At 40.4% G+C, this 24765-nt stretch overlaps 1 protein-coding gene across 1 annotated transcript in view; it reads right to left on the minus strand.

Moving 5' to 3' along the window:
- Positions 1–24765, minus strand: part of c5 (complement component 5) — a 72709-nt gene that overhangs the window by 39181 nt on the left and 8763 nt on the right. The window contains exons 11-17 of the mRNA XM_046346598.1: positions 5590–5793; positions 3520–3723; positions 3031–3240; positions 2714–2863; positions 2204–2333; positions 1943–2008; positions 1617–1820 (exon numbers count right to left, since the gene is read on the minus strand). Coding sequence (XP_046202554.1) covers positions 1617–1820; positions 1943–2008; positions 2204–2333; positions 2714–2863; positions 3031–3240; positions 3520–3723; positions 5590–5793 — 1168 coding nt within the window. The remainder of the gene's footprint in view (positions 1–1616; positions 1821–1942; positions 2009–2203; positions 2334–2713; positions 2864–3030; positions 3241–3519; positions 3724–5589; positions 5794–24765) is intronic.

Genomic DNA, 24765 nt, shown 5'->3' on the forward strand with positions numbered 1-24765 from the left:
CATCTCACTTGGGTTGAGGTTGGGTGATTGTGGAGGCCAGGTCATCTGATGCAGCACTCCATCACTCTCTTTGGTCAAATAGCCCTCACACAGCCTGGAGGTGTGTTTTTTGGTCATTGTCCTGTTGAAAAACAAATGATAGTCCACTAAGCGCAACCCATATGGAATGGCGTATCACTGTAGAATGCTATGGTAGCCATGCTGGTTAAGTGTGCCTTGAATTCTAAATAAATCCCTGACAGTGTCACCAGCAAAGCACCCCCACACCATCACACCTCCTCCTCCAAGCTTCATGGTGAGAACCACACACGCAGAGATCATCCGTTCACCTACTCTGCGTCTCACAAAGACACGGCGGTTGGAACCAAAATCTCAAATTTGGACTCATCAGGACAAAGGACAGATTTCCACCGGTCTAATGTTCATTGCTCGTGTTTCTTGGCCCAAGACCGTTTCTTGGTGACCTTTAGTTGTGGTTTATTTGCAGCAATTCAACCATGAAGGCCTGATTCACACAGTCTCCTCTGAACAGTTGATGTGATCTGTCTGTAACTTGAACTCGGCGAAGCATTTATTTGGGCTGCAATCTGAGGTGCAGTTAACTCGAATGAACTTATCCTCTGCAGCAGCGGTAACTGTGGGTCTTCCTTTCCTCACGTGAGCCATTTTCATCATAGCGCTTGATGGTTTTTGCGATTGCACTTGAAGAAACGCTCAAAGTTCTTGAAATTTTCCACATTGACTGACCTTCATGTCTTAAAGTAATGATGGACTGGTGTTTCTCTTTACTTATTTGAGTTGTTCTTGCCATAATATGGAATTGGTATTTTACCAAATAGGGCTGTATACCACCCCTACCTTGTCACAACACAACTGATTGGCTCAAATGCATTAAGAAGGAAAGAAATTCCACAAATAAATTAACTTTTAACAAGGCACACCTGTGAAAGAATCTAAGATATACTTGGAAGAATCTAAAATATAAAATATATTTTGATTTGTTTAACACTTTTTGGGTTATTACATGATTCCATATGTGTTATTTCATGGGTTTGATGTCGTCACTATTATTATACAATGTAGAAAAAGGTAAAAATAAAGAAAAACCCTTGAATGAGTAGGTGTGTCCAAACTTTTGACTGATACTGTGTGTAGTTCTGATGATTATGTTGAAATTAGGTTGATGTAACAACCTGTTAGTCAGGTTAAGTCAATGTATTAAAGTTTAAGTTTGAACCTAATTTCTATATCTACAACGCTGGTTGAAATGAGATGAAAACAGTTTTGGTTAATTACTTTTTTCAAATCCAATGTATTTTCTATGTTGATTCCAAGTCACAATAAGTTCACAAATTACATTGAAACAACATTGAGTCAACCAGTGTGTGCCAAAAATCTATAATTTCTCATAAAGTGTGCACTTATGCCACCTTCACACATATTTAAAAGCATTTGCATCATATTTCTTATACCAATCCATGAAAGGAAGTAAACAAGTGCACACTTTGGGGGAAAGGATAGATTACTGGGATTCAAGGAATATCACATTAACAAGAAGAAGTTTTGTGTCAACATAATCATAGGGGCTGTGATTGCCATCCAAAATATGCACTCACCAACACGTGCCAAGACATGATCACTACTGGTTTGGAGAAGCTGTAGGCTGTATTCACAGCACTCAGTGAACACCGCACGACACTTCTTCACATCACTGGGTAGTTTAACCTTAAGTCTATTGGCACGGTGAGCACAGGTATCCAGGGTTGGGATTTGATGCAATCCCTGCCAGCAGCAGAAAAAGTCCCTGCCATATTGTTTGGCTGTGGGACAGAGACACAGTTAGGGCCCTGATTTATCTAAACAAAGTACAGCTTTTTCATAGTAACATTTAGAATAAAAATAACATTTGTTGTGATGGGGAGTTAGCTCACTATTTACTTGCCTTTCTCTTTCTGTTGGTCATAAGAGAGGGCACGCTTTGGTCTCACAGAAGCAGTGCATGTGTCATCTGATGGAGAGAACATACATGGATAAAAGTGTGTGTAAGGAGGCTTATTCTCAATGACGCTTACATGTTCTCCAGTCCTCCGCGACTTTATCTGTGTCTGAAATGGCACCCTATTCCCTTTATAGTGCACTACTTTAGACCAAAGGGAATAGGGTGCCATTTCGGATGCAGACTTTGACAGATACTGTACATTACCTTCAGATTGGGAAGCCTGAGCATTTGCATTGGTTATAAAAGTGAGTCCGGTGAGACGGAAGACATCAGCATTATCTTTGCCACCTCCTCCTCCACACCCTTGGTCACTTTGCTCAATGTGTCGGAGCACCTAAAGAAAGAAATAACAATGATTGTCACCTCACCTTCTACATGCCGGCTTTTTGCTTTCTATGAAATGTGCCCAGTTCAAGTCTTCAGTATTACATTTGGCGTAGTCGGCAGAATATTAATTTGATCAATAAATCCCCATTATTAAGGTTCCATTCACCAGAGAAAATGCCATTCATCCTCTCAGCACTAACCATGCTCAATAAGAGTTTGCTGGAATAACCTGTAAAATGTACACTGTGTGTAATGCTGAATGCATCTTTTAACTCTGAGTGCCAAACACAGATGTACTTTTTTTAAAATGTAATGGACAATAATGTTTCCTTTTCTAACAAGTTAAGCATGGCTGTTGTGTGTTTTCTGAATCTTGAATGGTCTCACTCTTGTCACTGGGTCCTGGAGTGGGGCTCTAAGTGAGTAGACAGCAGTGTCAATAGCAGATAAGGCCACCAGGGAATCCTGCCCAGTTTTCACTTCAAATATCAGTTCATCCTTAGGCTTGTAGTCCTTCTTACGAAATGAGAGCTCTGTCTAAGAGATAAACAAACAGAAAATGTTCTGGTGAATAAAGATGGGGTATGCTCATTGTGAAATGACAAATATTCTGTGCATTCTTAGCTTATTCACAGTTAAATGTGACAACACGATCAGGAATTAAGAGTTTTGAATGGGTTTTGGTGGAGGCGGAGCTACAGTACCTTAAGTGCATTGACACATTTGTCCTTGACATCTATCCACACTGAGTCGGCAACCAGCTCAGGTGTCTTCTCCCCATACAGTATGTAGTAGACTAGCAGGCGTATTGATGGCACCATGTCTGAGGTCACTGTGAAACTAATGGCTTGGGAACCTGTACCTTGGAGACGCTTTTCAGAAGCAAACTTCACTATCTTACCCCTCGAGATGATCTGGCATAGAAGTCAGATAGGTAGGTCAGGAAGAGGTAAATTGTTAGAATTACATAACATTTTAAATAATTTTTTTGTTTTGTTATATTACCTTTTTTTTACGGAAATCATTTTATTTTTTACTTTGACCTAATGGGGTATTATGTGTAGATCAGTGACAACAAATCCCAATTAAATCATTTAAAATTCCACTTGGTAACAAAACAAAATGTGAAAAAGCCCAAGAGGAGTGAATACTTATTATAGGCACAGTATGACTAGAAAAATAACATCACTTACCTGGTAGCTGAAAGTCTCAATTCGGAGGTAGCTGCGAGCATGGAAGTAGATTTGAATGCTGACATGTTGTCCAACTTGAAGGCCGGAGTAATCGGACGGCAAATCAATGTACAAGTAGCGTTCGTTGGGGGACGAGTATGCCTTGGCTTCAAGTGTATATTCCGCTTGACTACCGAAGGGTAACCTTTCATCAGCAGTCTTGAACTGAAACAACATTACAGCATTACATACATTCTATCCCAAGCCTCACAAAAACATCAGAAAAGAGAGCAAGCAATAGATGTGTGGCATGTGCAGAGCCTGTGGTCTAACGATAACATGCCTGGCTTAGACACATTTAAACTCCCTCTCCCCACTGGAGACTGGGATTCAATCCCAGCTCCAACCTTTAAATCTGTTTATCCCACCTCCCTGTCTAAACAGTGTCAAAATACCTCCAGAAATATATATATAAATAGATGTACACTACAGTTCAAAAGTTTGGGGTCACTTAGAAATGTCATTGTTTTTTTGTTTTTTTAAAGTAAAGCTCATTTTTTGTCCATTAAAATAACATCAAATTGATCAGAAAAAGAGTGTAGACATTATCAATGTTGTAAATGACTATTGTAGTTGGAAACGGCTGTTTTTTTAATGGAATATCTATATAGGCGTACAGAGGCCCATTATCAGCAACCATCACTCCTGTGTTCCAATGGCACAAGTTTATAATTTTAAAGGCTCATTGATCATTAGAAAACCCTTTTGCAATTATGTTAGCACAGCTGAAAACTGTTGTTCTGATTAAAGAAGCAATAATACTGGCCTTTAGACTAGTTGAGTATCTGGAGCATCAGCATTTGTGGATTTGATTACAGTCTCAAAATGGCCAGAAACAAAGAACTTTCTTCTGAAACTCGTCCGTCTATTCTTGTTCTAAGAAATTAAGGCTATTCTATGCGAGAAATTGCCAAGATACTGAAGATCTTGTACATCGCTGTGTACTACTCCCTTCACAGAACAGCGCAAACTTGCTCTAACCAGAATAGAAAGAGGAGTGGGAGGCCCCAGTGCACAACTCAGAAAGAGGACAAGTACATTGTGTCTAGTTTGAGAAACAGACACCTCACAAGTCTTCACATTAAATAGCACGCACAAAACACCAGTCTCAATGTCAACAGTGAAGATGCGACTCCAGTAGCTGTGTTCTTTTGCCCATCTTAATCTTTTATTTTTTTGGCCAGTCTGAGATATGCTTTTTTATTTGCAACCCTGGCTAGAAGGCCAGCATCCCGGACTTGCCTCTTCACTGTTGACGTTGAGACTGTTTTTTTGCGGGTACTATTTAATGAAGCTGCCATTTGAGGACTTGTGAGGTGTCTGTTTCTCAAACTAGACACTCTAATGTACTTGTCCTCTTGCTCAGTTGTGCACAAGGACCTCCCACTCTTCTTTCTATTCTGGTTAGAGACAGTTTACGTTGCTCTGTGAAGGGAGTAGTACACAGCATTGTACGAGATCTTCAGTTTCTTGACAGTTTCTGGCATGGAATAGCCTCAATTTCACAAAACAAGAATAGACTGACGAGTTTCAAAAGAAAGTTCTTTGTTTCTGGCCATTTTGAGCCTGTAATCTAACCCACAAATGCTGATGTTCCAGATGATCAACTAGTCTAAATAAGGCCTGTTTTATTGCTTCTTTAAATCAGCACAACAGTTTTCAGCTGTGCTAACATAATTGCAAAAGGGTTTTCTAATGATCAATTAGCCTTTTAAAATGAGAAACTTGGATTAGCTAAAACAATGTGCCATTGGAACACAGGAGTGATTGTTTCTGATAACGGGCCTCTGTACGCCCATGTAGATTCCAATAAAAATCTGCCGTTTCCAGCTACAATAGTCATTTACAACATTAGCAATATCTACACTGTACTTCTGATCAATTTGATGTTATTTTAATGGACAAAAATTTGTTTTTCTTTCAAAAACAAGGACATTTCTAAGTGACCCCAAACTTTTGAATGGTAGTGTATGTCAAGCTGCCTTAACTTAATCAAACATTTAATGAGACTCAATCCACATTGGTACTTACAATAAATCTTGCACTCTCAGCTTCAGAATGAAGGTTGCAAATAAAAAGAGCAATCCCATCGTCCTTGGTCCTCTTACTGTTATCCACTGTCAGTGTAGGACACTGAAGTTTTTCGTCTACACCAAGTTTGTTTTTGATGAAGGAATTCACCAACTTCACTGGTACCAATGCCACAGGTTCCCCCAAGTGGTCCTTGACTGACACCTGGTGGCATAACCCCCATACAGTCTTATTAAAAAGGGTTCCAAAAGGGTTCTTTTCAGTGGAATAGGTTTCTACCAAGACCCGTTTTCATCTGAAGAACCCTTTTTGTAATACAAGGCTTCTTTATTAGGCAAAGGGTTCTACCTAGAACCTTTAAAGGGTGTATATGAAACAGGGGATGGTGGAGAAGGAAACCATTCTGCAGGCACCATAATATTATTTTTTGTTCTATTTGCTAACACTTGATCCCCAAAAAATAAACAATATGAATTTTAAACCAACAGTTTGCATAGTACCTTTGAACATTACGGACGTTTGTCGTTCTGAAACAATGGACTTTGACATCACTTGGGAACCATTCGATCAACTACAGCATCCCAGTATGCAAAAAAATGTCCTCCCTCTTGCTATTTTCCTCTATACATACGCCCAAGGCTATACATTCTTTCCGCCAGCAGGGGCGAGCGGAGTTTGCAGTTCAAGGTGTGATCTGCATCTCTGGCGAGAAGCCCTTACTCATAGGACCGCTATAAGCCCTTGGCTGGCCGCTTTTGAACCTATGATGTTTAGCCTGCACTCAGAGGACAGCCATAAGCCCTAGGCAAGCAATCTAGCCATGAGAAATTTTGAAAGACAATAGCAAGGAATTTCTCTAATCTCAAATTCAGCCTGCCACTTTCCAGCTAACCACAGCCAGCCAGAGGCTGCAAGCTGTTTTTGTTGTTTCTATAAATACCTTACATTTATTGTGATATTAATTACATTTATTAGTCAATTAAAAAACACAATTACAACCACACATCTGGACATAATACATTAAAAAGCATCAAGGATTACAAAAAATGTGATAAACCTAATAATTTAGTTGAAGTAAATGAAAGATATATTGATTATGCCAAAAAATAGCCTACATTTTTGCTATTGCTTTATAGCAATAGCAATAATGCCACTCCCTAAACCGCCTCATCCACTTGAATAAAAGTGTTGATCACTACAAACAGTATGTGGCGGCACCTCTTAAACCCCACAGAAGAAGCCAAAAAAAATTACATTGGAAGTTATCTTTCTTACAAACCTGTCTTTGATACTTATAATATTATTATTATTATTATTATTATTATTTGATACTTGATATTAGTAGCTTTTAGAAAATAAATTCCCCAGGCTTTTGGAACAAAACAACAGTTTAATTATTTTTATGTATCATCCCCGAATGTTTTGAAATACCGAAGAATAATACACTAGCGGCACCCATTCAGTCGATATAGATCAGGGAAGGGTAACTTTGATGGGGGTGAGGGTCACAAAAGATTTGAATGTTATAATGCAGGTTTGCTGCAAATTTACATATTTTAACATGGGGCAGAGAGAAGATTTTGCAATTTTATAACTAACTCCACAATTTGCCATAGGGTGCAGAGGAATGTTTATTCATATTTTTTATTTTTTTATTAACCCCTCCACCACTCCCCCTCTTCGGAGGACAAATATATTTTCTTTTTTTTACAGCTTTTTTGCTACATACATTTTACATACACATTCAGCATAACATTTTTACATGGTACTTATATATGTACTTATATATAAAGCAGTCACATAACAATAATACATTACCAAACATAAACTATTTAATCCCAACCCTCAGCCACTCTCAACCCATCCCACCTATCACCATAGACCACCCTCGTTTGGTTTCCATGTGCCATATATTTTTCAATTGTGCTGTGATGTTTTACATCATTTTTCACCTTTCAAATCGTATAGATTCCACAGATTGTGAGCTAAAGATGAAAACCTTTACAGAAATATTGTTATATTATTTAATGACTATGGCTTTCCATAGTCATTAAACAAAGAACAAATTATTATTTTCAATGACGGCCTAAGAACAGTGGGTTAACTGCCTTGTTCAGGGGCAGAACGACAGATTTTAACCTTGTCAGCTTGGTGATATGATCTTGCAACCTTTCGGTTGCAACGCTCTAACAACTAGGCTACCTGCCGCCCCATATATACATAGCATTCTGTTGGTGGCAAGAATTTTATATAACAATCTAAATTGAAAAGTCTTGAATCAAGTGTAGTTTTTTGTACCAGTTCATAAACCATATTCCATAGAATTGTTACACTGAAAATCTCTTCCCATTTATTTTGAAACCTGTATGGCGCAGCTGTCAACATTTGTTTCCTCAAATTAAACTGGTATATTTTTTTTGTATCAATTTGTATCTTTAATATATGGCCGACAAACAAGTTTTTGTGGTAGTGCTGCAATCAGTTGGTTGTAAGTTTGGATTGAGCAGATATTTTCGACAACTGCATATGTGACATAACTCCTCCGTTTCTATTCATAATATCATAAACAAATATAATATATATATATATTTTTAAATTCCATAAAGAATGTATTTTTTTTAAATGAATCAGTAAATTTGAATTTATCCATAACATTTGTTGTAATATATGTTCTATCTTTTCTGGAGAATAAAATTGAAATTGCAACCAGTTTGCATGGCTTGTTTAAGAAAGGGTGATACTTAAAAATAAAAAAAGTTAAATTAGTCGGAAATTAGAAATCTGTATAAAGGCAAAAAGGCCATTTTTGAACAAAGGATGAGCCTTTCTTACATCTTCTTAGGGATAAGGGGCAGTATTCAGAAGTTTGGATGACTGAGGTGCCCAAAGTTACTCTGTTACTCAGGCCCAGAAGCTAGGATATGCATATGCATGGGAGTATTGAATAAAAACACTCTAAAGTTTCTAAAACGGTTAAAATAATGTCTGTGAGTACAACAGAACTGATTTGGCAGGCGAAACCCCGAGGACAATCCATCCAGGAAAATGTATTTTGAGGTAATTGGATTATCCAATGCTTTTCTACGGCAAAGCCAAATTATTAGGACCCAGATTGCGGTTCCTATGGCTTCCACTAGATGTCAACAGTCTTTAGAAATTATTCGATGTTGTTGTTTTTTTAATGAAAAAGTAGTCTTTCTAAGTGTCACTCAGGTGGACTCTAGTCTTTTGGTGCGCATGAATGAGAGTGCGCTCTGTGTTGTTTTTCTCTGGTATTGGAAACAGTTTATTTCATCTAAAATTGTATCCATTATTTACATTTTAGGGTACCTGAGGTTGGATTCGAAACATTGTTTGAAATGTTTGAACCAAGTTTACAGGTAACTTATGAGAACCTTTGTAGGCATGTTGGGCGAGTTGGAACCTGTGTATTTCAGATTAAAACGCACCAAATAAACAGACATTTTGGGGATATAAAGAAGGACTTTTATCAAACAAAACGACCATTCATTGTGTAACTGAGACCTTTGGGATTGCAAAAAGATGAAGATCTTCAAAGGTAATCGATTTATTTTATCGCTATTTCTGACTTTCGTGATGCATCTGTATGGTTGAAAAATGTTTTTCATGCTTTTGTATGCGGGGCGCTGTTCTCAGATAATCCCATGGTGTGCTTTCGCCGTAAAGCCTTTTTGAAATCTGACAAAGCGGCTGGATTAACCTGTCTGAGCACGGAACCCGGTAGCGGGCTGAAACCCCACAACATACGGTGATCACTACATAAATAGTCATATTAAACATTCATGAAAATACAAGTGTCTCACATGTATCGAAAGCCTAGAATCTTGATAATCCAACTGCGTTGTCAGATTTTTAAAAGGATTTACTGCGAAAGAATACGATGCGATTATCTGAGGATAGAGCCCCATAAAAAAAACTATTTCAACCAGCACAGGCTAACAAAATCACAAACTGCATTAAAATAAATTGTTTACCTTTGACGATCTTCATCTGTTTGCAATCCCAATGCTCATTGTTACACAATGAATTATCTTTTGTTTGATAAAATCCGTTTTTATAGCCTAAGATGAAACATTTTGTCAACCGCTTGTGTCGTGAATTCCATCTCACTCCATTTTCGACGACACATTCGAGGGTAAATACCCACACAAAATGTGACTTTTCCAGTCATGTTTGGTTTCATTGCAATCAACTGGTTTGTTTGTAACATTTACATTACATTTAAGTCATTTAGCAGACGCTCTTATCCAGAGCGACTTACAAATTGGTGCATTCACCTTATGACATCCAGTGGAACAGCCACTTTACAATAGTGCATCTAAATATTTTAAGGGGGGGGGTGAGAAGGATTACTTTATCCTATCCTAGGTATTCCTTAAAGAGGTGGGGTTTCAGGTGTCTCCGGAAGGTGGTGATTAACTCCGCTGTCCTGGCGTCGTGAGGGAGTTTGTTCCACCATTGGGGAGCCAGAGCAGCGAACAGTTTTGACTGGGCTGAGCGGGAACTGTACTTCCTCAGTGGTAGGGAGGCGAGCAGGCCAGTAATACAACCAAACCTGATGGGCCATTGACTGAAAGAAACCGATTTGAAGACAACAAGTAATGACATCACTGTGCACCAATGATATTACCACTGTTTCGTTGATTGACTGTATTTTAACCCAATGACCACTGATCATCTTGAAATCTAGCTGGGTAGATAGCCAATGAGCTGAGGTAAACGGCAATATGCAATTGTTATGTGTTGGAAGACCAACCCATGTAGTAAACTCCTGTGTAAAGAGAGTCATTCGCTATTGAAGTTTTATACCGGAAAGAGCTACGCATATTACGCACAGCATTGTTTGGTAAACGCGCAGATTCAGCTGTTTATATATCAATCAGTATGGCGACTAAGTCAGGGAAAGCTCAGTCGAAGTCTAGATATACAGGTGTACACACAACTTTAGAAGACATTGATCGGAAAAGTGAGACAGAGATTGTTGTAGGACGATTCATTTAGCGATTCCCAAGTGGAGGAATATTTTTTGAACGGAGAGGACATGTTTTGGACTGGTAAGTTCTTCTCATTCTAATGCCCTTGTTTGAAATTAATAATATGAAATATTATTTGTGATTTTAGAAGCAATAAATAAAAATGTAATGCAAATTAAATGTGAGATGCGTGTGTCTGCCGCCCCACCCCAACCCACATGAAAAAGCCTATTTGAGGCTGTTGAGGGGAGGGCAGACCCACAGCAATGGCCAAAGTGAAATGGAGACAGTAGATACAGCTGGTCTGTTGTAATATAATAAAGACAGTAGATCTAGCTGGTCTGTCATAATATAATAGAGATAGTAGATCTAGCTGAAATGTCATAATATTAAAGAGACAGTAGATCTAGCAGGTCTATAATAATATATTCAACCTTAAGTTCCCTGTACTCTATACAGTGAGGCAAAAAAAGTATTTAGTCAGCCACCAATTGTGCAAGTTCTCCCACTTAAAAAGATGAGAGAGGCCTATCATGTTCATCATAGGTACACTTCAACTATGACAGACAAAATGAGAAAATAAAATCCAGAAAATCACATTGTAATATTTTTTATGAATTTATTTGCAAATTATGGTGTAAAATAAGTATTTGGTCATTAACAAAAGTTTATCTCAATACTTTGTTCAATACCCTTTGTTGGCAATGACAGAGGTCAAACATTCTCTGTAAGTCTTCACAAAGTTTTCACACACTGTGCTGGTATTTTGGCCCATTCCTCCATGCAGATCTCCTCTAGAGCAGTGATGTTTTGGGGCTGTTGCTGGGCAACACGGACTTTCAACTCCCTCCAAAGATTTTCTATGGGGTTGAGATCTGGAGACTGGCTAGGCCAATCCAGGACCTTGAAATGCTTCTTACGAAGCCACTCCTTCGTTGCCCGGGCGGTGTGTTTGGGATCATTGTCATGCTGAAGGACCCAGCCACGTTTCATCTTCAATGCCCTTGCTGATGGAAGGAGGTTTTCACTCAAAATCTCACGATACATGGCCCCATTCCTGGTCCCTTTTGCAGAAAAACAGCCCCAAAGCATGATGTTTCCACCCCCATGCTTCACAGTAGGTATGGTGTTCTTTGGATGCAACTCAGCATTCTTTGTCCTCCAAACACGACAAATTAAGTTTTTAACTAAAAGTTATATTTTGGTTTCATCTGACCATATGACATTCTCCCAATCTTCTTCTGGATCATCCAAATGCTCTCTAGCAAACTTACATTTACATTACATTTAAGTCATTTAGCAGACGCTCTTATCTTCAGACGGGCCTGGACATGTACTGGCTTAAGCAGGGGGACACGTCTGGCACTGCAGGATTTGAGTCCCTGGCGGCGTAGTGTGTTACTGATGGTAGGCTTTGTTACTTTGGTCCCAGCTCTCTGCAGGTCATTCACTAGGTCCCCCCGTGTGGTTCTGGGATTTTTGCTCACCATTCTTGTGATCATTTTCACCCCCCGGGGTGAGATCTTGCATGGAGCCCCAGATCGAGGGAGATTATCAGTGGTCTTGTATGTCTTCCATTTCCTAATAATTGCTCCCACAGTTGATTTCTTCAAACCAAGCTGCTTACCTATTGCAGATTCAGTCTTCCCAGCCTGGTACAGTTCTACAATTTTGTTTCTAGTGTCCTTTGACAGCTCTTTGGTCTTGGCCATAGTGGAGTTTGGAGTGTGACTGTTTGAGGTTGAGGACAGGTGTCTTTTATACTGATAACAAGTTCCAACAGGTGCCATTAATACAGGTAATGAGTGGAGGACAGAGGAGCCTCTGTCCTCCACAAGCAGAAATCTTGCTTGTTTGGAGGTGACCAAATACTTATTTTCCACCATAATATGCAAATAAATTAATTCAAAATCCTACAATGTGATTTTCTGGAATTTTTTCTCATTTTGTCTGTCATAGTTGAAGTGTACCTATGATGAAAATTATAGCAATCTCTCATCTTTTTAAGTGGGAGAACTTGCACAATTGGTGGCTGACTAAATACTTTTTTGGCCCACTGTATATATATATATCTGTTTATTATACCTGTTGATACTCACTTTACAGCAGAAAGAGACTGCTATGGCACCTGGCATCGGCAGCACAATATTGTGTAGAGCTTTGGCAAAGTGGGTGGGGTTATATCCTTCCTGTTTGGCCCTGTCCGGGGGTCTCATCGGATGGGGCCACAGTGTCTCCTGACCCCTCCTGTCTCCGCCTCCAGTATTTATGCTGCAAGTAGTTTATGTGTCCGGGGGCCTAGGGTCAGTTTTTTATATCTGGAGGACTTCTCCTGTCTTATCCGGTGTCCTGTCTGAATTTAAGTATGCTCTCTCTAATTCTCTCTTTCTCTCTCTCGGAGGACCTGAGCCCTAGGACCATGCGTCAGGACTACCTGGCATGATGACTCCTTGCTGTCCCCAGTCCACCTGGCCTTGCTGTTGTTCCAGTTTCAACTGTTCTGCCTGCGGCTATGGAACCCTACACTGTTCATATTTACTCTTGAGGTGCTGTCCTGTTGCATCTTCTACAACTACTGTGATTATTATTATTTGACCCTGCTGGTCATCTATGAACGTTTGACCCTGCTGGTTATCTATTTGAATTTCATGCTGTCACAGTTACCAGCCCTTTCAAGCTTAACATCCTTATCATTTATCGTCCTCCAGGTCCCCTCGGAGAGTTCATCAATGAGCTTGATGCCTTGATAAGCTCCTTTCCTGAGGACGGCTCACCTCTCACAGTTCTGGGCGACTTTAACCTCCCCACGTCTACCTTTGACTCATTCCTCTCTGCCTCCTTCTTTCCACTCCTCTCCTCTTTTGACCTCACCCTCTCACCTTCCCCCCCTACTCACAAGGCAGGCAATACGCTCGACCTCATCTTTACTAGATGCTGTTCTTCCACTAACCTCATTGCAACTCCCCTCCAAGTCTCCGACCACTACCTTGTATCCTTTTCCCTCTCGCTCTCATCCAACACTTCCCACACTGCCCCTACTCGGATGGTATCGCGCCGTCCCAACCTTCGCTCTCTCTCCCCCGCTACTCTCTCCTCTTCCATCCTATCATCTCTTCCCTCTGCTCAAACCTTCTCCAACCTATCTCCTGATTCTGCCTCCTCAACCCTCCTCTCCTCCCTTTCTGCATCCTTTGACTCTCTATGTCCCCTATCTTCCAGGCCGGCTCGGTCCTCCCCTCCCGCTCCGTGGCTTGACGACTCAATGCGAGCTCACAGAACAGGGCTCCGGAAGGCCGAGTGGAAATGGAGGAAAACTCGCCTCCCTGCGGACCTGGCATCCTTTCACTCCCTCCTCTCTACATTTTCCTCCTCTGTCTCTGCTGCTAAAGCCACTTTCTACCACTCTAAATTCCAAGCATCTGCCTCTAACCCTAGGAAGCTCTTTGCCACATTCTCCTCCCTCCTGAATCCTCCTCCCCCTCCCCCCTCCCTCTCTGCAGATGACTTCGTCAACCATTTTGAAAAGAAGATCGACGACATCCGATCCTCGTTTGCTAAGTCAAACAACACCGCTGGTTCTGCTCACACTGCCCTACCCTGTGCTCTGACCTCTTTCTCCCCTCTCTCTCCAGATGAAATCTCGCGTCTTGTGACGGCCGGCCGCCCAACAACCTGCCCGCTCGACCCTATCCCCTCCTCTCTTCTCCAGACCATTTCCGGAGACCTTCTCCCTTACCTCACCTCGCTCATCAACTTATCCCTGACCGCTGGCTACGTCCCTTCCGTCTTCAAGAGAGCGAGAGTTGCACCCCTTCTGAAAAAACCTACACTCGATCCCTCCGATGTCAACAACTACAGACCAGTATCCCTTCTTTCTTTTCTCTCCAAAACTCTTGAACGTGCCGTCCTTGGTCAGCTCTCCCGCTATCTCTCTCAGAATGACCTTCTTGATCCAAATCAGTCAGGTTTCAAGACTAGTCATTCAACTGAGACTGCTCTTCTCTGTATCACGGAGGCGCTCCGCACCGCTAAAGCTAACTCTCTCTCCTCTGCTCTCATCCTTCTAGACCTATCGGCTGCCTTCGATACTGTGAACCATCAGATCCTCCTCTCCACCCTCTCCGAGTTGGGCATCTCCGGCGCGGCCCACGCTTGGATTGCGTCCTACCTGACAGGTCGCTCCTACCAGGTGGCGTGGCGAGAATCTGTCTCCTCACCACGCGCTCTCACCACTGGTGTCCCCCAGGGCTCTGTTCTAGGCCCTCTCCTATTCTCGCTATACACCAAGTCACTTGGCTCTGTCATAACCTCACATGGTCTCTCCTATCATTGCTATGCAGACGACACACAATTAATCTTCTCCTTTCCCCCTTCTGATGACCAGGTGGCGAATCGCATCTCTGCATGTCTGGCAGACATATCAGTGTGGATGACGGATCACCACCTCAAGCTGAACTTCGGCAAGACGGAGCTGCTCTTCCTCCCGGGGAAGGACTGCCCGTTCCATGATCTCGCCATCACGGTTGACAACTCCATTGTGTCCTCCTCCCAGAGCGCTAAGAACCTTGGCGTGATCCTGGACAACAAACTGTCGTTCTCAACTAACATCAAGGCGGTGGCCCGTTCCTGTAGGTTCATGCTCTACAACATCCGCAGAGTACAACCCTGCCTCACACAGGAAGCGGCGCAGGTCCTAATCCAGGCACTTGTCATCTCCCGTCTGGATTACTGCAACTCGCTGTTGGCTGGGCTCCCTGCCTGTGCCATTAAACCCCTACAACTCATCCAGAACGCCGCAGCCCGTCTAGTGTTCAACCTTCCCAAGTTCTCTCACGTCACCCCGCTCCTCCGCTCTCTCCACTGGCTTCCAGTTGAAGCTCGCATCCGCTACAAGACCATGGTGCTTGCCTACGGAGCTGTGAGGGGAACGGCACCTCAGTACCTCCAGGCTCTGATCAGGCCCTACACCCAAATAAGGGCACTGCGTTCATCCACCTCTGGCCTGCTCGCCTCCCTACCACTGAGGAAGTACAGTTCCCGCTCAGCTCAGTCAAAACTGTTCGCTGCTCTGGCTCCCCAATGGTGGAACAAACTCCCTCACGACGCCAGGACAGCGGAGTCAATCACCACCTTCCGGTGACACCTGAAACCCCACCTCTTTAAGGAACACCTAGGATAGGATAAAGTAATCCTTCTCACCCCCCCTTCCCCCCTTAAAATATTTAGATGCACTATTGTAAAGTGGTTGTTCCACTGGATGTCATAAGGTGAATGCACCAATTTGTAAGTTGCTCTGGATAAGAGCGTCTGCTAAATGACTTAAATGTAAATGTAAATGTAAATCTATCTCGGCCATGTTCTGTTATAATCTCCACCCGACACAGCCAGAAGAGACTGGCCACCCCTCATAGCCTGGTTCCTCTCTAGGTTTCTTCCTAGGTTTTGGCCTTTCTAGGGAGTTTTTCCTAGCCACCGTGCCTCTACACCTGCTTTGCTTGCTGTTTGGGGTTTTAGGCTGGGTTTCTGTACAGCACTTTGAGATATTAGCTGATGTAAGAAGGGCTATATAAATTGATTTGATTTGATAGAGGACTGAGGGTCTTCCAAATATTGAAAGTGTGTAAATAGTTACCCATGTTATTTTGTAAATGCATATATTTTTTTCTTCATATTTTTTTCCCCATTTTTTTTGGGGGGGGGGTGTTAGAATACCATTTTGGCATTTTGTAAATGTATACCTCCACCAATTTGGCCACTTGGGTACATTTGGGCTACTTGTGTGGGACACCTGGGTGACTTCATGATAAATGTCATGTAGCACACTCATTTTGGAAGTTATCATTCTGAAACTTTGCACAAGTACTGTTGCCCTCGTATGTTTTTCACTGAAATTTCCCCCATCATCCTATCTGAATGTTTGTTTTATCTTGTTCATTTTAAAGATGATGATACAAACAATAAAAAGAAAAAACATGTTTTTTTTCATTGTATTATCTAAACCAGATCTATTGTGTTATATTTTCCTACATTCAATTCACATTTCCACAAACTTCAGAGTGTTTTCTTTCAAATGGTACCAAGAATATGCATATAGTTACAGTCAGTTAGATTTAGGTATGTCTTTAGGCGGAAATTGAAAAAAGTAGGGGGTAGCTCTAAGAGGTTTTAACAAGAAGTTAATCTTTAAGCCAATGTATAACACTTGTATTTTTTATGAATGTCTATTATGACTATTTCTGTATTTTGAATTTGGAGTTCTGCAATTTCACCGGACGATGTCGAGGTGGGTCGCTAGCGGAACGCCTGCGCCAGAAAGGTTAATAATCTACTGGAGAACCATTTTGGGTTCAAGTAAAACTTATGTATGAGTGAAGCTTTTAGTGAGAAGTTTAAAGCTTTAATATTTAATCATTTTAGCCCCCAAACTCATGTTCATTATATACAGTTGATGTCGAAAGTTTACATACACTTAGGTTGGAGTCATTAAAACTCGTTTTTCAACCACTCCACAAATTTCTTGTTAACATACCATAGTTTTGGCAAATCGGTTAGGACATCTACTTTGTGCATGACACAAGTCATTTTTCCAAAAATTGTCTACAGATAGATTATTTAACTTATAATTCACTGTATCACAATTCCAGTGGGTCAGAAGTTTACATACACTAAGTTGACTGTGCCTTTAAACGGCTTGGAAAATTCCAGAAAATGATGTCATGGCTTTAGAAGCTTCTGACAGGCTAATTGACATCATTTGAGTCTTTTGGAGGTGAACCTGTGGATGTATTTCAAGGCCTACCTTCAAGCTCAGTGCCTCTTTACATGTCATGGGAAAATTTTAAAAAATCAGCCAAGACCTCAGAACAAAAATGATAGACCTCCACAAGTCTGGTTCATCCTTGGGAGCAATTTCCAAACGCCTGAAGGTACCACGTTCATCTGTACAAACAATAGTACGCAAGTGTAACCACCATGGAACCACGCAGCCGTCATACTGCTCAGGAAGGAGACGCGTTCTGTCTCCTGGAGATGAATGTACTTTGGTGCGAAAAGTGCAAATCAATCCCAGAACAACAGCAAAGGACCTTGTGAAGAAGCTGGAGGAAACGGGTACAAAAGTATCTGTATCCACAGTAAAACGAGTCCTATATCAACATAACCTGAAAGGCCGCTCAGCAAGGAAGAAGCCACTGCTCCAAAACCGCCATAAAAAGCCAGACTACAGTATGCAACTGCACATTGGTACAAAGATTGTACTTTTTGGAGAAATGGCCTCTGGTCTGATGAAACAAAAATACAACTGTTTGGTCATAATGACCATCGTTATGTTTGGAGGAAAAAGGGGGAGGCTTGCAAGCCGAAGAACATCATCCCAACCGTGAAGCACAGGGGTGCCAGTATCATGTTGTGGGGGTGCTTTTCTGCAGGAGGGACTGGTGCACTTTACAAAATAGATGGCATCTTGAGGTAGAAAAATGATGTGGATATATTGAGTGGATAAATAAAGTGGTGATCCTAACTGCCCCAAGACAGGGAATTTTTACTTGGATTAAATGTCAGGAATTGTGAATACTGAGTTTAAATGTATTTGGCTAAGGAGTATGTAAACTTCTGACTTCAACTGTAAATAGGCATGTTCAATTTTGTCTGGCTTAGCATTTAAAAATGAGACATCTGGAGTAGGCATTGCCATTAATAAATAAGTAAACTGTGATAGGACCAAAGAGTAAATCAGTGTGATTTTTAAAGTATTTATCTCTCCATGGTTGCAGAATCTTTTCTATTTTTGCTAACTTTCTATTGAAATGAATTGTGGTAAGTTCATTTATATTTTTTGAGATGTGAATACCATAGTGAGGTATGTCTACCTCACTATCCGCCCATTGTATTGGTAAACTACAAGGTAGTGTAAACTTTGTATTTTTTAAACAATCCAATACGTAATATTGTCATAATTAGGTTTTAATCCAGTGAGGCTAAAAAAGTTATCAAGATCTTCAATGAGACTGTGCAGGGATCCAGATTGTGGACTTGTGAAAAAACTACAGATATCGGCATACATTATCACTTTTGTTTTTATTCCCTTGGATTTCTAACCCCTTGATGTTCTTGTTGGATGTAATTTTAATAGCTAGCATTTCCGTGGCCATAATAAATAGATATGGAGACAACAGACAGCCCTGTTTAACTCCTCTTAAAAGCTCAAAACTTTCTGAGAAGTAACCATTATTTACTATTTTACATCTGGGGTTGCTGTACATAACTTTAAGGGATTCACCAAAATTAAAGTAATCCAGGCATTTATATATAAATTCTAGTCGTACTTTATTAAACATCTTTTCAAAACCTGCTATGAAGACCAGGCCTGGTATCTTCGATGTTTCATAATGTTCAATTGTTTCAAGTATATTATCTCCAATATATCATCTATGTAAAAAACCTGTCTGATCATTGTGAACAATATCTTGCAAAACCTTTTTTATTCTATGTGCTATGCATTTCGCCAGGATTTTCGCATCACAACATTGTAGTGTTAGAGGCCTCCAGTTTTTTTAAATGGACTGGATCTTTATACCTACCACCTGTGTCCTGTTTTAGTAGTAATGAAATCAGACCTTCTTGTTGAGTACCTAAAAGTCTACCATTTGTATAAGAGTAATTAAATGGATCTTTGAGTAGATCAAAGAGAGGAATGTTTGCAGTTTTTAATATAATATCTGACTGAGAGTGACTAACAAAATCAACAGTAGACAGCCCCGAGTCTTCTTGGGTATGAAGCTACAAGTTTCTCCCATTCTTCACTGCAGATCCTCTCAAGCTCTGTCAGGTTGGATGGGGAGCGTTGCTGCACAGCTATATTCAGGTCTCTCCAGAGATGTTTGATCGGGTTCAAGACTGGGCTCTGGCTGGTCCACTCAAGGATATTCAGAGACTTGTCCCGAAGCCACTCCTGCGTTGTCTTGACTGTGTGCTTAGGGTCGTTGTCCTGTTGGAAGGTGAACTTTCACTCCACTCTGAGGTCCTGAGTGCTCTGGAACAGGTTTTCATCAAGGATCTCTCTGTACTTTGCTCCGTTCATCTTTCCATCGATCCTGACTAGTCTCCCAGTTCTTGCAGCTGAAAAACATCCCCACAGCATGATGCTGCCACCCATGCTTCACCGTAGGGATGGTGCCAGGTTTCCTCCAGACATGATGCTTGGCATTCAGGCCAAAGAGTTCAATATTAGTTTCATCATACCACAAGTTTCTCATGGTCTGAGAGTCCTTTAGGTGTCGTTTGGTAAACTCTGGGCTGTCATGTGCCTTTTACTGATAAGTGGCTTCCGTCTGGCCAATCACCATAAAGCCCTGATTGGTGGAGTGCCGCAGAGATGGTTGTCCATCTGGAAGGTTCTTACATCTTGACAGAGGAACTGTGGAGCTCTGTCAGAGTGACAATCAGGTTCTTGGTCACTTCCCTGACCAAGGCCCTTCTCCACTGATTGCTCAGTTTGGCCGGGCGGCCAGCTCTAGGAAGAGTCTTGGTGGTACCAAACTTCTTCCATTTAAGAATGACGGAGGCCACTGTGTTCTTGGCGACCTTCAATGCTGCAGACAATATTTGGTACCCTTCCACAGATCTGTGACTCGACACAATCCTGTCTTGGAGCTCTACGGACAATTCCTTCGACCTCATGACTTGGTTTTTGCTCTGATATGCACTGTCAACTGTGGGACCTTATATAGACCGATGTGCACCTTTCCAAATCATGTCCATTCAATTGAATTTACCACAGGTGGACTCCAATCAAGTTGTAGAAACATTCAAGGATGATCAATGGAAACAGAATGCACCTGAGCTCAATTTCGAGTCTCATAGCAAAGGGTCTGAATATTTACATAAATAAAACTTTTTTATTAAAACACTGTCTTTGCTTTGTCATGATGAGGAAGAAATTAGGAATAATGTATTTAATCCATTTTAGAATAAGGCTGTAATATAACAAAATGTGGAAAAAGTTAAGTGGTCTGATTACTTTCCGAATGCACTGTAATTTACCACAGCTCCATGTGGATGTGATAGCCATTGAGGTATGTAAACGTTACATTCACTTAGTCCAGATGGGACTTTCCTTATCTGTTCTTTCTTACATAGTATTTACTTAATTTCAATGTAACATTATTGTTTCAAACAGGGCCAGAAGTGAAACACTACAACGGGTCAACGTTGCCAAGTTTGGGCCACAGACATGAAGGGAAGAACATAGCTAACTGTTACCAACTTGAATGTAAATAAGTATTGGAAATATCTGCCATCTGTCTTTACAGACTATCACAATAAATGAACATAAAATATAGGGGATGGAGGAAGAAATTTGTTATAACATAGCTTGTCATTTATAATACTTCTCTTGCATTTTGTAGCTTCGGTTTCTGGCTGTAATGGGTGCCAAGGACCTGAAGTCGCCAGTGTTTTGGATGCTACCTGGCATTTTGTCAAATCGTCTTGCCATCGCCACAACCGGTGATAAGGCCTGTTTCAGGGACTTGTTTCTGAAAACCATTCTTCACAGTAAGTTTTGATATTATTAAATGAGTTAGTACTTTTAAGTACATTCTTAAACTCTTGTAAGAACATGTGCAATTCAAATGTATCTCAATGTTCTTTCTTTGTGTATAGGAGCCATTAGGAAGAACCCTACAACCCGAGTTGCCACAGATGAGGAGATCCAGATTCGTTACCTGAAAGGGGCCTCCGATTGTAAATATATGCTGCTACTACACTGTACCTTATTCCACTCACTATCCACATGGACAAAAAATGTCCATACAATATCCCTATAGGCGATTTAAATTTAAATATTATTTTTTAAATCGTATTTTATTTTATATGCATGCCTCTTGTACTTGATTTTGTTTATTTAGTATTTTTATTAGTATGTTATATATTTACAATGACACTTGATTGCTTTCTTATGTTAAATGTTTTTGCTATTTGACTGGATTTGGATTTGATTTGTCATCACCAGTGGATCCAGGTGACCAGGACTGGCCCTTGTTATCTGATATATATTGTATACAAATAATAATTTACAGTACTTTGCCACAAACCTTTTTCAAATGGCACCCAAAGTATCTTAAATATTACAATTCAATGGTAACACTTCATTTGAATAGTCCATCTACAGATGCCCTAAAACATTTCAACTAACAAAACAAAAATATAAATGTAAAATGCAACAGACCAATACCTAATACCAATGCCTAATACCAGAATTAAGATGGACCTGCCTATTCCTTCACATAGGTACAGTGCCTTCAGAAATTATTCAAACTCCTTGACTTGTTCCACATTTTGTTGTGATACAGCCTGAATTAAAAATGGATTGAATAAAATGTATATTTGATAGAACTTGAAGAATTTTGATAAGAATAATGGGACATTATTGTACAATCCAGGTGTGCAAAGCTTGGTTGTTGATCATTGCTAGACAACCATTTTAAAGTCTTGCTATAGATTTTCAAGCAGATTTAAGTCAAAATTGTAACTCGGCCACTGAGGAACATGCACTGTCTTCTTGGTAAGCAACTCCAATGTAGATTTGGCCTTATGTTTTTGGGTTATTGTCCTGCTGAAAGATGAATTAATCTCCCAGTGTCTGCTGGAAAGTAGACTGAACCAGGTTTTCCTCTAGGATTTTGCCTCTGCATTGCTCCATTCATTTTCTTTTTTATCTGGAAGAATTCCCCAGTCCTTAATGATTACAAGCATCCCCATAACATGACGCAGCAACCACTATGCTTGAAAATATGGAGTGTGGTGCTCAGTAATGTGTTGTATTTGATTTACCCTAAACATAACACTTTGTATTCAAGACAAAAAGTTAATTGCTTTGCCACCGTTTTTGCAGTATTACTTTAGTGCCTTGTTGCAAACAGTTTTGGAATATTTGTATTCTGTACAGGCTTCCTTCTTCTCACTCTGTCAATTGGGCTAGTATTATGGAGTAACTACAATGTTGTTGTTCCATCCTTATAGGCATTAAACTCTGTAACTGTTTTAAAGTCACCATTGGCCATGGTTAAATCCCTGAGCAGTTTCCTTCCTCTCCGGCAACTGAGTTAGGAAGGACGCCTGTATCTTTGTAGTGACTGGGTGTATATATACCACCATCCAAAGTGTAATTAATAACTTCACCATGCTCAAAGGGATATTCAATATCTGCTTTTTAAAAATTTGTACCCATCTACCAATAGGTGCCCTTCTTTGCGAGGCAATGGAATATACCTACCTGGTCATTGTGGTTGAATCTGTGTTTGAAATTCACTGCTTGACTGAGGGACCTTACAGTTAGTTAGTTGTAGGTGTGGGGTACAGGGATGAGGTAGTCATTCAAATATCTGGTTAAGCACTATTATTGCACACAGAGTGAGACCATGCAACTTATTATGTGACTTGTTAAGCACATTTTTACACCTGAACTTATTTAGGCTTGCAATAACAAAGGGGCTGAATACTTATTGACTCAAGACATTTCAGCTTTTCATTTATTACATGTATTTTAATATACATAATTCCACTTCTACATTATGGGGTATGTCTGTAGATCAGCGTCCCAAAAAAAACTAAATTTAATTCATTTTTAATTCAGGTTGTAACACAACAAAATGTGGAAAAAGTCAAGTGGTATGAATATTTTTTGAAGGCACTGTAGACCCCTTATAAATCTGAAGAATATTTTTTATAATAAAATGTTTTCTTTCTTTTAAATAATATTTGTGTTTACCTCAGTGTTAAACCGTAACATCAGGAGTTTGAGTAATCTGATCAGTTTAAAAAGATTGGTGTGAGAATGATTTAAACTGTACCTACTGTATATGGGAAGATTTTTGTATTTATCTGGTGGTCCCTTAATAATTGTGCATATGCAGTACTTAAATGCACACGTGACTCAGTATGCAATTTTCGGGGACCACTTTGGCTCGTGGGCGCTACTTTCAGAACTACTGGCTGAAAGGTATAAAAAAGTACCAGGTAATATCTTTAACGTAGGTTGCAGGTGATTAATAGGTCCAATTGTTGGATATTCTCACTCTGGCTGGATTCCAATAGGAATTACACATCACTTTGCAAGTCAGCATAATATGACTTGCTGGCCTAATGTGGTCTGTAAGCCAGGAGTTTCCTAAAAACCACTGTGGTAGGGTATAACTAGGCACTCAAAGAAAGACAGTATGATTGGTATATGTAAGGTATTGTCATAAAGACTTTAATTTAAAATGCTAATAAGGCTGGTGGAACCATTCATAGAGGGTTCTAGGAAGAACCGGTAGATGATAAAAGGCTTCTCGGTAGAACCATCGTAGAGGGTTTGAGGCAGAACCCTTCATACAGGGTTCTAGGTAAAACCATTTAAAAGGGATTCTATGAAGAACCCTACATAGAGGGTTCTATAGTAAGTAAAACCATCTGCAAAATGTTTGACCCTATGGGGACAAACTAAAGAACCCTATATGGTCCTACTTAGCACATTTGTTTCTAAGATTGTAGAATTAAGCAATAAGGCACGGGGGGTGTGGTATATGGCAAATATACCATGGCTAAAGGCTGTTCTTAACATGACGCAACGAGGAGTGCCTGGATACAGCCCTTAGCCGTGGTATATTGGCAATATACCACAAACCCCAGAGGTGCGTTATTGCTATTATAAACTGCTTACCAATGTAATTAGAGCAGTAAAAATAATTGTTTTGTCATATCTGTGGTATACGGTCTGATATCCCACAACTGTCAACACTATCAGCATTCAGGGCTCGAACCACCCAGTTTATAATTACAATTATGTAGTCATGTGAAGAGTAAGTACATCCCCTAGAAAGTGGTCTTATTTTTTTGCATATTTGGACAGATAGATATTTGAGCTACATTCCAACCACATTCATTGATAAAGGTTACCAAATTTAACAAATCACACAAAACATGTTTTACTTTGAAAATGTTGCAATTTCCAATGCGGAAGAAGTTCGTAGACCGCTACCTTTACCATCACATAATATAGCTAAAATTAGAATCAGGTGCATGGAGGCGGTGGCATTATGGTTTGGGGCTGCTTTGCTACATCAGGGCCTGGCCAACATGCCATCATTGAGTCAACCATGAATTCAATATTGTACCATGGAATTCTTGAGGAAAAGGTGAG

Source organism: Oncorhynchus gorbuscha, linkage group LG04, assembly GCF_021184085.1.
Source record: "Oncorhynchus gorbuscha isolate QuinsamMale2020 ecotype Even-year linkage group LG04, OgorEven_v1.0, whole genome shotgun sequence".
Taxonomy (NCBI): Eukaryota; Metazoa; Chordata; class Actinopteri; order Salmoniformes; family Salmonidae; genus Oncorhynchus; species Oncorhynchus gorbuscha.